This window comes from Camelina sativa, chromosome 13 (assembly GCF_030686135.1).
Source record: "Camelina sativa cultivar CO46 ecotype springtype chromosome 13, ASM3068613v1".
NCBI lineage: Eukaryota > Viridiplantae > Streptophyta > Magnoliopsida > Brassicales > Brassicaceae > Camelina > Camelina sativa.
In genome coordinates, this window is record NC_141892.1 from 21,956,757 (window position 1) to 21,970,734 (window position 13,978).

The 13,978-nt window shown below is 34.7% G+C and overlaps 3 protein-coding genes across 3 annotated transcripts; all 3 read left to right on the top strand.

Moving 5' to 3' along the window:
• The first annotated feature begins 1,116 nt into the window (after window positions 1-1,116).
• Window positions 1,117-3,184, top strand: LOC104737131 (putative cysteine protease RDL4). The gene is made up of 4 exons (XM_010457236.3): window positions 1,117-1,726; window positions 2,190-2,425; window positions 2,517-2,657; window positions 2,748-3,184. The coding sequence occupies exons 1-4, from the start codon at window positions 1,117-1,119 to the stop codon at window positions 2,988-2,990; spliced, it is 1,230 nt and encodes a 409-aa protein (XP_010455538.2). The 3' UTR covers window positions 2,991-3,184.
• Window positions 3,185-4,596: 1,412 nt separating this feature from the next.
• Window positions 4,597-6,497, top strand: LOC104737130 (putative cysteine protease RDL5). The gene is made up of 4 exons (XM_010457235.2): window positions 4,597-5,178; window positions 5,488-5,723; window positions 5,819-5,959; window positions 6,040-6,497. The coding sequence occupies exons 1-4, from the start codon at window positions 4,677-4,679 to the stop codon at window positions 6,280-6,282; spliced, it is 1,122 nt and encodes a 373-aa protein (XP_010455537.2). The 5' UTR covers window positions 4,597-4,676; the 3' UTR covers window positions 6,283-6,497.
• A 4,170-nt stretch (window positions 6,498-10,667) lies between these two features.
• On the top strand, window positions 10,668-12,914 carry LOC104737133 (mitogen-activated protein kinase 5). Its single transcript, XM_010457238.2, has 6 exons — window positions 10,668-11,053; window positions 11,330-11,459; window positions 11,556-11,693; window positions 11,769-12,101; window positions 12,203-12,386; window positions 12,479-12,914. Exons 1-6 carry the CDS (start codon window positions 10,881-10,883, stop codon window positions 12,649-12,651), a joined length of 1,131 nt encoding a protein of 376 aa, XP_010455540.2. The 5' UTR covers window positions 10,668-10,880; the 3' UTR covers window positions 12,652-12,914.
• The last annotated feature ends 1,064 nt before the right edge of the window (window positions 12,915-13,978 follow it).

Consider the following 13,978-nt stretch of genomic DNA (forward strand, 5'->3'; position numbering starts at 1 on the left):
AACTCTTGAAAACTGACTGATTCTTCTTGGATAAAACCTTTCAAGCTTCTCATCTGATTTAAACATATGCTTTAGCCTACTGAATGCTTCATTTTCTTCCTTCCCGACTGTTTCTTAGTTGATGGACTAATTATCGTAAAATAGTGATTCTCGCTAAACGTCTATCGGCTCTTGTTGAACCTTAGCGCCGATCCTTAAATAATCTTTGCAAAGGTTTTGATGTCAGTCCTATTAGCTACTGACTGACTCTACTCTTTTTTAGAAATTCTCTTCTTCAACAATTTTTTCTCGGCAAGGTCGTTCAGCTATCTTACTACGTCTTTCATCTTCAGATTATTTTTCTGAGGAATAATCTCTCGAGACAAGTCTTGAGGATCCCTTCTACTGAGCTTTAGTCATCTTTGTTCCTTTGGTTTTTAACCAATCTTTCCCTTTTTGGTTTATTTCCTTCATTGGTTGAACGGTCATGTTGGTGTCCTTCCCATATATTTTTAGGTTTAGTACGGGGTATTACAGTTAGGGTTTATGATACATATATATTTTTTAGGCTTGATGATATTATATGATTACAATATACATTTCACGATTTAGGGATTATATACAACTTTTTTTACGGTTTAGCTGAGGAACATATATCAACAGTGTTATGTGTACTGAAAACATTTTTAATAACCAAAACTTGTGCGAGTCTATTTTCTTGGAAACTTTTGCAAATTCTTCAATTAGTGGAAAAAATTTCAGAAACGTTTAGATCATTTTTTCATAACATACTGTATGTTATTTTCGTACGTTCAGTTAAGAGGCTAGGAAATGTTTTTGGTAATAGAAATATGTTTTCATTAACATAAAAAACTATAATATTTTAAAAAAAAAATCATAATTTTCTTAGACCTTCACGAATATTAACGTGTTCACCATGTAGAAATCTTCTCCTTTGAATAGTCACTTTTTCCTGCACCTAATTCCCAAATCGTGAATTCTAAAAAGACTAAAAAGTTTAAAATAGAACCCACAAAATTTTAAAACTTATCTCATTTGAAAATATTTGGTAAAAGATTGACAAGGACAGTCGCACCAACACATGCAACGGACATGCACTTGTTCACTGCAATGGATATGTGTTATAAAAGCTGTCATATGTTAGCCACAATAACACAACACAAGATCCATTTTCTTCCTTTAAAACTATCAGAAACAAATAGACATCAAAGTTTGATTACTTTTACGCCAAAAAAAATGGGTAATGCTAAAACAGCCATGCTGATCCTCTTAGTAGTAGCAATGGTCATCGCATCTTGTGCCACGGCCATGGACATGTCCGTAGTTTCCTACGATGAAAACAACCACATGACAGCCAGTTCTGGCCGTTTTTTCGACACTGAAGCATCGTTAATATTTGAGTCATGGATGGTCAAACATGGGAAAGTGTACGAGTCCGTAGCTGAGAAGGAACGGCGTCGGACCATTTTTGAGGACAACCTCCGTTTTATCAATAACCGGAACGCTGAGAATCTTAGTTATCGGCTAGGTTTAACCCGGTTTGCAGATTTATCTCTTCATGAGTATGAAGAAGTTTGCCACGGGGCTGATCCAAGACCTCGTAGGAACCACGTCTTCATGACTAGCAGCGATAGATACAAGACTAGTGCTGGTGATGTGCTTCCTAAGTCTGTTGACTGGAGAAACGAAGGCGCAGTTACTGAAGTGAAAGATCAAGGCCACTGCAGTAAGTGTACAAAATCCGGCCGGTCATGGTCTAATTATAAATTTTATTTAGGGTAAAATAAAAACCTAATAGTAATCTTAGTAAAAGAAAACAACTTATATAGTAGAGGAATAATAATAGAAAGTTATTTAAATTTTCTTTAATTAGAAATCACTTTTTAGAGCTAGTAAGTATATTTCTGATCGTTTGTAATTATATTTTCTCTCTTATTTTATACAAACTAACACTAGCCAAAAAATATTTGTGGACCATAGTATGTAAAACATTATTGTTGGTTCAAAGTTCCAACCACAGTTATCAGAAAAATGATAGTGGTCACTAATAGGTGTCAATTCTTAATTCAAAAATTAAAAAATGACATATCATTCGATTACAGTTTATAAGACTCGAAGTGAGTTTTGGTTAATCATGTTTTATCCAAAACTCTACAAACAATTTATGCATGTTTTGTTCTTGTGTGAAGGGAGTTGTTGGGCTTTCTCGACGGTGGGAGCAGTAGAAGGCTTAAACAAGATTGTGACGGGAGAGTTAGTCACTTTGTCTGAGCAAGATTTGATCAATTGTAACAAAGAAAATAATGGTTGCGGAGGAGGCAAAGTGGAGACGGCATATGAGTTCATCATGAACAACGGTGGTCTTGGTACCGACAATGATTATCCTTACAAAGCTGTTAACGGAGTCTGCGATGGCCGCCTCAAGGTAAGGATAACTAGGATCGCATATGTAAATAATGTGGATAACAACATTAAAAGAACGAATCCATTTTGAACTTAAAAGAAAAATTGTGTAGGAAAACAACAAGAATGTTATGATTGATGGGTATGAGAATTTGCCTGCCAACGACGAATTTGCTCTAATGAAAGCGGTTGCTCACCAGCCTGTGACTGCCATTATCGATTCCAGCAGCCGAGAGTTTCAGCTTTATGAATCGGTGAAGAAAAAGACATTTTAAGATTTTCGTTTAGAAAACCTTCTTTAATTAGAAAAATATTTCATGAATATTTTTGTTTTTATGTCATAGGGAGTGTTTGATGGCACGTGCGGAACAAACCTAAACCATGGAGTTTTTGTGGTCGGGTACGGAACCGAGAACGGTCGTGACTACTGGCTCGTCAAAAATTCAAGGGGAAATACATGGGGAGAAGCTGGCTACATGAAGATGGCTCGCAACATTGCCAATCCAAGAGGCTTATGTGGCATTGCTATGCGAGCTTCATACCCTCTCAAGAACTCGTTTTCTGCCTATAAAAGCTCCATCGCCTAATAAAATGAACTATATGTAATATTATGCAAGGGATCCACTGAGCGAACAACCTATTCGATTTTGAATGAAAAATAATGTAATCGATATGATGGGTTTCGTTCTGTAATATATTTTCGACTTGTATGGGGGTCAATGTTTGGAGTTTGTATAATATTTATGGCTTTTTCGTTCTAATGATGAATGCTTTTCGTTTAGGGATAAATGCCAAAAACATTAATACTTGTGGGAGACAACATATTGAGCGATTCTAATTAGTTTGGAGAATGAGAGAGACGAAAGTGATCAAGCGTATTTGTAACAGACAGATTTTTTAAAATAGTGGTGCATATTAGCATATGTATAAATTAAAATAATTGATTTGGTTATTTAGATAATTAAATTTGTATAGTTTTATTTTTGGAAGACTGTAACTTATCATGGAAAACAATTATAAAAGTATGCTTTAGTATATTGTAATACAAAAAAAAAAAAAAAAAAAAAAAATTAGGGTAGTCTATATAATCTTTTGACAAGTTTCTATAGAGATTTTTTTTTTCAGCAAAAATAAATTATATAGATAAATTTTTATAGTCGTAGAACTTGCTTGATATCCATGGTAGAGGTCAAAAACACCCTGACTAAAAAGTATTTGAAATACAACCAAACTTTGCTAGCAAAGGAGCAGCGTCATTACAATTCCTTGTTGAAAAAACTAGTTGAATCCTTTGAAAACGAGATGACAAATAATTTATGTGCCTTAATTAAGTATGTTTAGTTGTTGCAATTTTAAGATAAGAACTACAAAAAAAATTATTTTTAATATCATGTGACTAAAACAAAGAACAGAAAATATTGATTTGCAATGGAAATATTGATCCGAAAGTGATTTTCAGAACTATGCGTAGTTTGTAGAATCAGTCAACAAGTTTATAGATATAGATAAATTTGGATGTAATTTAAATATCTGATGTGTTCTGTTATATATAGTGGGGTTTTTTTTTCATATAATTGATATGATAACCAAAAAAGATTTTTCTACTACTGCCGATCAATTTTATTCAATATTAGTCTACTACTACTCATGGTTAGAAATTTGGGTAAAGTGTGTCCCAAAAAAAAAAAAAAAAAAAAAACCTTGGGCAAAGTTTTCGGAAAACACCTCCTAAAGAATATGCAAGGTTGGCTATCAAGAATGACCTTACATACCTTCTTTTTACTCGCATTCAAGGTACGCAAGCAAACTTGGGCACGTTTCTATATCTAAGCTCCGAATGGTTAATGTGCATAATAACTGTTTTGTTACTATTGTAACCGTCGTCGTCGTGTGCGAATCGATTACCATTCAAAACCCTAATTAACATTTCTATGGAATGACAATGACCCAGAGAAGAATAATTTTTAGATACAACAATTTTTTTTTGGGGTGTAAACAATTTATACAACAAATATTTTAAAATATTCTCATCAATTTATTAGGACGACACTTGTACCCAAAATTGCAACAGTAGGTTTGCCGCCCACTTGTTCACTCCAGTGGACACGTTATAATATTAGTTTTCCAATAAAATATTGTCATATATCTAAGCGCTGAGTACTATAAATATTGTCATGTCTTAGCCAATGGTACACAGCACAAATCTTCTCTTCTTTAATAACTTTTAGAAACACAAATAAAAGTTTAAATAGTTTTTTAAGCCCAACAAAAAAATGGGTTGTGCTCAAGCAGCCATGCTGATCCTCCTACTAGCAACGGCTATCGCCTCTTGTGCCATGTCCATGGACATGGACATGTCCGTCGTTTCCTATGACGATAACCACCACGTGACAGCCGGTCCAGGACATCGCCAGGGTGCCTTCGATGCTGAGGCCACCTTGATGTTCGAGTCATGGATGATCAAACATGAGAAAGTTTACGAGTCTGTTGCAGAGAAGGAACGGCGTTTAACAATTTTTGAGGACAACCTCCGTTTTATCACTAACCGGAACGCTGAGAATCTCAGTTATCGGCTAGGTTTGAACCGGTTTGCCGATTTATCTCTCCATGAGTACGGGCAGATTTGCCACGGGGCTGATGCAAGACCTACTAGGAACCATGTCTTCATGACTACCAGCAACCGATACAAGACTAGTGCTGGTGATGTGCTTCCTAAGTCCGTTGACTGGAGAAATGAAGGTGCAGTGACTCAAGTCAAAGATCAAGGCCATTGCAGTAAGTCTAGTAGTGATTTTAATTCCGGTCCATCTGGTCTAACTATTTTTGTATATTTTATATAGAGTAAAATAATATGAATACTAAAATTTGGCAATCAGTTTCAATTAATGTAAACCTTAAAACAACCTTTCTATATATAAAAAAAAAAACGTTAGTTTAAATGTATGTTTCATAATATGCAACTTAAGTATTAGTATATTGTTCGTTAAAACCAAGAATGGGCACTAACTAAAGTTAGTACCAATATCGTTTTGTACGTATTGATAAATAATATACAATTCATGCATGTTTTGTTCTGGTGTGAAGGGAGTTGTTGGGCTTTCTCCACTGTGGGAGCCGTGGAAGGCTTAAACAAGATTGTAACGGACGAGTTGGTCACTTTGTCTGAGCAAGATTTGATCAATTGTAACAAAGAAAACAATGGTTGCGGAGGAGGCAAAGTCGAGGCTGCCTATGAGTTCATTATGAACAACGGCGGTCTTGGTACCGACAACGAGTATCCTTACAAAGCTGTTAATGGAGTATGTGATGGCCGCCTCAAGGTATGTGTATAGTTATAGTATATATATAGTTTCTATTGTCTATAACAACACAGTAAAAAGAAAGAATAATGTTTTAAAGTTAAATATTTGTGTAGGGAAACAACAATAATGTTATGATTGATGGATATGAGAATTTGCCTGCTAACGATGAATCTGCTCTCATGAAAGCGGTTGCTCACCAACCTGTGACTGCCGTTGTCGATTCCAGCAGCCGAGAGTTTCAGCTTTATGAATCGGTAAAAAAAAAAAATTCTTTAGATTTTTGTTCTTTAGTTGAAAAACACATTTTCATTATATATTTTTTTAATCTTTAAAGGGAGTATTCGACGGAACATGCGGAACAAATCTAAACCATGGTGTTGTTGTGATCGGGTATGGAACTGAGAACGGTCGTGACTACTGGCTCGTGAAAAATTCGAGGGGGAACACATGGGGGGAAGCTGGCTACATGAAGATGGCTCGCAACATTGTCAATCCAAGAGGCTTATGTGGCATTGCGATGCGCGCTTCATACCCTCTCAAGAGCTCGTTGTCTACCGAAAAAAGCTCCATCGCTTAATAATATAAACTAGGTGTATGTTATGCAAGGGATCGGATCGAGTGAGCCAACAACTTTATTCGACTTTGATGGAAAAAATAATGTAGTCGACTGGTTTGGTTTGGTTTTGTTATATATCTTGCATTTGTATTGGGGTCAATGTTTGGAGTTTGTATAATATTTATGGACATTTCTTTGAGTCCACTGATGAATGTTTTCCGTCTTGCCGCGAAAAATTCTTGTCATAGACGATAGTGATGACTGATGAGCGATTCTGAATTTGGAGAATAAGAAAAATGATAGTGATCAAAGCCATTAGAGAGTGAAATTAATAGGTTACCATTGATTTTTTTTTAAGGTTGAAATGGAATTAACTTTTTTGCTACTAACGATGTTTATATCATATTAACAGAATACAGTACCGTTTTGGCAATGATTGAGCTTTTACTGTCAAAAAATTTAAAGTTAGGTGTGTTTTGGCAGTTTGTTCTTTTACCTTTTGTTGTGATCAATACATTATTAAAACGTGCAGTTTTGACCTTTTCGTACGAGCAAAGTTAATTTCTCCTAACCTTGCATGAATATGGTACTTTAGAAAATACATTGATGGCTTCTATTAATTAATTATCAAAGATGGTTAAATCCAAACTTGAAAACTTTTTTTTCAACAATGTCGTTTCTGCCTAGACACCCCCCTTATACTCGGGCCAGTCTTTAATAATTTATCCATACCACCTGCCACTCGATCATGTGATCTTTTGGATTACTCCATGGTATAAGGCTGTTAACGGAGCCTGTGACGGCCCCTCAAGATTGGTATTTAGTTACAATCATAGAGATAATTTGGCATGCCTCTAACGCAAAAAAGGAAGCAATTAATTCTTGAAAAAACAAAAAACAAAAACTTAAAATTTGTTTCGGAGGAAAATACCAATAAGGCAATAATTTATGAGGGATGTGTATGAAACCCAGCCTGTGACTGTTGTCATTGATTCAAGCGGTCGGCAAGAACACTTTGTGAATATATAACAATAAAACAAAATTTAATCAAAATGACTATATCTTGACAGAACCAGGAGCTGTTAAGAAAAACAAAAATGAAGATGAAAACAAGAAACAACAATTCATATTATTATTTTTTTGCTAATTGTATGCGCAATAAAATGTAAATGTAACCAGTACAAAGGATGATCTTTTGGGTCATACAGTTTTTTTAAGTTGGATGGGAAAAAGGCATACACATAAAACATTATGAGAATTGTGACTAATAATCAAGTAGAAATTAAGGGAAAGTTAGTGATGATCGTGGCCTCTCAACCTCTACGACAGCGTTTGCCACGACTTACAACAGTCCACATGTCTTGAAACATTTGAGTAGTCTCTTTACGTCCATGTTTCTTGAAGTCTCTTACGTCAATGTTGCAATTAAAAGCAAAAGAATGTTTGACCTATTAATTTCCAATTTTAATTCCTTAATCATGTTATTATGAACCGAAAATTTACCATCTTTTTCAACCGGACAAAGATGATTACACTCGTATATACCTTTAAAACCACTCATACTTCATCTCTTAGATTTTTTTCCCCGCAAAATCCATTTAGAAAATGTACAAGATATTTATTGGATGTTCCCTTGGGTCATACTGTCACGCATAATAATAACGTAAACTAATAATAGAGTGTACCAATAATAGAGCGAAAAAGTTTCATACTGAAGAGTGATCACCAATCACCACATATCAAATTATCAACTCGAGTAAATTATATATTAAATTAAAATTGAGAATCAGATAGATTAGAATGATTCCTAGTGCGTATAAAAGTGAGTAATAAAAAGTTAAGATTACAGTTAGACTTGATGGATACAAGAATTTGAAAAGTGGATTCTTATATAACTTTTAGGCGGGACATTTAGTCACGTGAGTCACGTTATAAAGCATGGATAATGGTGGAGAGCTAAAGTTTTGAGAACTGATTGCCACATCGAATTAAGCGAAGTAGTGGAGAAGATAAATAATAAAAGTGAATTGCATGGATCTGCCACAACACTTTATAGTGGACTAAACGAGAAGAAAGTCACCAGGTGGATAGTGTAGTTGGTATCGTGTCGGAGAATGTTCTACTAGTTAAATAAAACTCACCATATTATGTTTTATGGTGGGTTATATATGTATTAAGGAAAATATATCGATAACTAATTGGGAGTAAATCGAGGGTTATACTTTAGTATCACTATGTCAACTGGTAGTACGGTAGTAAAGAAAAAAAAACAGTAGTACGGTACTACTTTAGTATCACTATGTTAATACTTCGAAATAACGCAGCTAATGAGGTTTAAAACACGACTAATAGTTTTGGAAAGCTCAAGCTTATAACTTTGGCTGAGCAATTCATCAAATGCGACATTAATTAGGAGAGGTAATGTGGTTTGATTCTGGCATGACAACTGGACTCCAATGGATTGTTTGCTAAATATATTGGCTGAGTGAGGCATGGAGATCTCAGAGAAGACAACATCAGATCGAAAGCTGGAACCTGATAGCTAATTCTTTAGAACACTAAATATACCATGAACTACAAGGAACAAATAACCAAAATGAACAAAGAACAATGAGTTCTTGATCAATGGAATCAAATATACATTTAACGTCAATTTCTTCGATTAACATAACAACAAATGACGGTGAAATTGATTCGTTATTCTTATTCAAACCAAGCAAGATACAATAAACATCCACATAACTTCATATTACGTTCTTCTCATCATAACTTGATGCTTTTGCAGTTTTAACCGATTCAAGGAGATCCAAAAGTCAATTATTTTATAGCAGTCAATATTTTCCATTCATAACATAATGATGGTCCAAATGCCCGCCGGGCGCAGAGACAGAGTAGTATATACTAGGACACTATTCAGTATTCATCACAATCTTCTGAGACTCAACGCTTCCGGTTGTGTATGAGAATCTGAGCGATCAACTGTTGACAGATATGGATTGTGGTATCAAAGTTTTGAGAGGAAGAAATGTTGTATATAATTTGTAGGGAGATCTAGAAGAAGACATTGACTTGCTTAAGGTAAGAGAAGCACCTTTTTCATTTGATTGTTATGTTTCTAATTATGTTTTGGTAAGTAAGAAGAAGCTACTCATTAGCACTTGCTCGGCCTGTTGCTTCTTTCTTACCAATGGGCCGTTACTTTCATAAAACAACATCAAGATAAAAAAAAGTTAAGGTTCTCTTTGGTTTTTTTTGGTCCGCGATTCGAGTTTCATTATTATGGCATCTTCAATTGATAAAAAAAAAGTACAGTATTCTTAAACTTGCTTATTAAATCGTTAGTGGTATGGTGAAATTCACAATAATTATAGAAAGTTACGAGAAATATTAGTACATATGGTAGGCTTAATACTCATTTGCGATCAACACGTACGGAGTTACATAATCCATTGAGGCATCCCCTGATTTAATTACTAGTCTTCCCGTTGCTGGTCAGAATCTAACAGTACATGGACATGTGACATGTCAATATGTCATATGGAACACGTTCATCTTTATGACTTTGTGAGCATTCTCATGATCAAACAAAATAGAAACGTTCAAAATTAAGAAATTAAGCATATGATAAAAATTAAACGAACAAACAAAGTATTTCAAAACCACTAAACGAGAAAAAAAAAAAAAACTCTTAATTGAAGGGTTAGTGATGAGGTCTGAAGATGTGGAACCACCACCTGTTGCGGCGGCGAATAGGTGAAAGCTTCATCTTCTTCTTGGGAACATCCGGCAAAGTAACGTCTTCACTTGATGGTTGCACCATGACTCAAACCTTAATGCCAGGCTGACAAAGGCCGGTCTTTAAGCTTACAAAATAATGCACTCCTGGTTTGGTGAGCTTAACAAGATCGTGTCCGGTCTTGTACACAGCTACGGTAGAAGTTGCTTCACAGGTTCTGAAATCAAGATCATCGCTGAGTTCTCTAACATCGTTGAGGTCCTTGTTGTAGTGGAGATAGAGAGTATCTCCAACACGAAATTGTCCCTTCACTCCACTTGTAATAGTGTTAACTGTTGTAGACGTTCCATTCTTTGGAATCACCTATCTTGTAGATCCTTCCTATCTTGCTCGCGGGTGGTGGTGGCGGAGTAATCTGACGTGACGGGTCATGGTTCGTGCTTGGTGATGGTGGAGGAGCCGGACGTGACGGTTCATGGACATAATTCAAAGTTACAAATCAGAGCAGCAAAATCTGGCTAGTTGGGCCAATGTTGAACAAAAATCATAGTTGGGCCAGGCCCAAATACATATCATCCTGTTTTTTGCCTATTCAATGGCTCGATTCATTTACGAGAGACACGTGGCGGATGGAAAAGTAACGATCTCTTTTACCTATTCAAAAAATTTCAAACTTCGAAAAAGAAACTAATGAAAAGAGTCGTTGTCCCTTTGTGACTTGTCTCTCTCTCTCTCCTGAGATTTTCAAAGCTTCGAACTTTCAACAAAAATTATTATTTTATTTTTGCAGAGAGACGATCATCGATCTCATCTTCAAAAACCCGTAACGAGTTTGATTCTTGGGTTTTTTTTTGGTATTCTCACGATTTGAAAAAATAAAATAATGGCGAATGAAATTGAATCAGCCACAGATCCAGGTGATACTAACATCAAAGGAGTTCTTGTTCATGGAGGAAGATATCTTCAATACAATGTCTATGGAAACTTATTCGAAGTCTCGAACAAGTATGTTCCTCCTATTCGACCTATTGGTCGAGGAGCTTACGGTTTTGTCTGGTACGAACCATTTTTTTTTTTTTTTTGGTATTATGTTGATGAATCCTATTTCCTAATTTGATTTGATAGGTTTCTTGAATCAGGGCTGTTTTGAAAAATTAGATCTTTTTTGTAATTTGATGAATCTTGTAATTGAATTGATGATGAATTAGTGATCATGTCCCTATTGATCTGTTTGTGTTTTATTGTTCTGCTTGTGGGGCAACCTTGATTCGTTTTGTTCTGTTTTTTTTTCTTAGAATGTATGATTCATGGGTATACTGGTATTGTTATTAGTGCTGCAGTAGATTCAGAGACACACGAAGAAATTGCAATCAAGAAGATAGGTAAAGCCTTTGACAATAAAGTAGATGCTAAGCGGACATTGAGAGAGATTAAACTACTTCGTCATTTGGAACATGAGAACGTAAGGCTTTCTACTCTATTTTTTCACGGAAACGCTTCAAAAACGATTAGTAATGTTAGCTAAAAGGTGGTTTGGTATTCATTCAATTCTTTACAGGTTGTGGTTATAAAAGATATCATCAGACCAGCAAAGAAGGAAGATTTTGTAGATGTTTATATAGTTTTTGAGTTGATGGACACTGATCTTCATCAGATTATTCGATCAGACCAATCTTTGAATGATGATCACTGTCAGGTTCGTAACTCTTTATCTTTTACGGTTTTTTTACTAGGCTATATGATGTTAATATACTCTTTTCTTCTTGTGTAGTACTTCTTGTATCAGATTCTACGTGGACTCAAATATATTCATTCAGCTAATGTCTTACATCGTGACCTTAAACCGAGTAATTTGCTTCTGAATTCGAATTGCGATCTTAAGATTACGGATTTTGGTTTAGCAAGGACGACATCTGAAACAGAGTTAATGACAGAGTATGTTGTTACTCGATGGTACCGTGCACCAGAGTTGCTTCTTAATAGTTCTGAGTACACTTCTGCTATTGATGTTTGGTCTGTTGGTTGTATATTTGCTGAGATTATGACAAGGGAGCCTCTATTCCCGGGGAAAGACTATGTTCATCAGCTTAAACTTATAACCGAGGTATGTTGTTCTGTTTCAGGAAAAATCAGTACAAGTTGCTTGAAACTTCTATTTGTGTTTGCATTGTGTTTATGATGAGATGTTTCATGTGGCTTAAATAGTTGATAGGATCACCTGATGGAGAGAGCCTAGAGTTTCTAAGAAGCGAGAACGCGAGAAAATATGTTAAGGAACTGCCCAAGTTCCCAAGGCAGAACTTTTCTACTAGGTTTCCTAGTATGAATTCTACAGCTATTGATCTACTAGAGAAAATGCTTGTGTTTGATCCAGAGAAACGTATCACGGGTACGATTTTGGAAACTGTTACATACCGAAATTGATATATGAGTGATGATTTCTTGTATTGTTAATCATGGATCATGCTCTTTATCTTGTAGTTGAGGAAGCATTGTGTCATCCTTACTTGTCAGCTCTTCACGACCTTAACGATGAGCCTGTTTGTTCCAAGCATTTCAGTTTTGATTTTGAGGACCCGGCTTCCACTGAAGAAGAGATTAAGGAGCTAGTATGGCTCGAATCTGTGAAGTTCAACCCTCATCCGACCATCTAAAACATTATTTAAAAAAATTCTAGTCAGAGGTTGAACAAAATTGCGTAGTCCATTCTTATTTGTACGATTGCCTCATATAGCGTTTAAGCTCTGAAAGTTTTAGCCTTTTTCTTTCATTGGTTAATAAGCTATCTTGAAACACAAGAAAATGTTGTATGAGGATTGTCCTTGTAACCCAAGATATGTTTATTTTTCACTTTTTCTTACTTACTCATTTGATCCACTCTGATCCTATGACGCGGAAATAGTTATTGATTTTATGATTTGTGGCCTGTGCTCATATTGTTCTAGGAGTGGTAAATTCTATATTTTATTGAGTTTTGTTTATTTGCCTCAGCCAAAAACTACACGACGTTAACCGAAATTTCCTTGCTCCAATTTGGCGTCCGGTCGATTTTGACTGCTTAATACAACTTTCTATTAGAGGTTCGTAAAATGAGGTCACATATACATGTATCGAAAGATGAAACCACACAATTTTTTTTTTTTTTTGAAAAGGGTTAAAGTTAAACACACATTTATTGTTGTATTTTTCTTTGAATGAGATCACAAATTAAAACATGTTCGAACGGAAAAAAGACATGTTTTTTTATGTTTACAATGGATAGGGTGGATATATATAGATTGATGAATGTACATATTTTGAATCAACAAAAATAGTTAACACTATATTTTCTTTGTTGGTGTAAATATATTGATAATCCCCTATATATTAAAAGAGAAGCATTCTCAAGAAAATGCTGATGTGTCATCGCTAGAGAGCTCGAATTTATTGCTCTCATTTTTATGGATATTTACACATAATTGCTATTGAATGATTAAAGAATATTCTTTTCAATTAATTAAAAAAATCAAACATTTTAATTTTAAAATATATTTTAATTATTTTTATAACAAATTTACTTATTATAACATTATTAGATCTAAAACATTTTCAAAACCCAAATTTATTCACCTATTAAAAAAAACTGATTACTATTCACATATTTAAATTTTCCAAAATAAAATTATCACAATAATCATTATAATAGGCAATTGACTTATTTAATACTATGAATATAATATTTTACGGGTGAAACATATTCTTACACAAAAAAAAAATTAAACAAAATAAAAAATTTTGTATAGATTGAAGAAAGAGCGGATTATATATTTAGTTGATACGTAGTAGTTTGATCTAAACATAATCTCACAGCATAAATTTATCTCGCACAGGGTTGTTACCTAATATGTTTATATATGTTTGACCCTACTTACCAAAAGATGAGGCGAGATGAGTCTTAAGAATTTTGAGCAAAAGAGTAGAGATAACAGGATTCAGCGATCA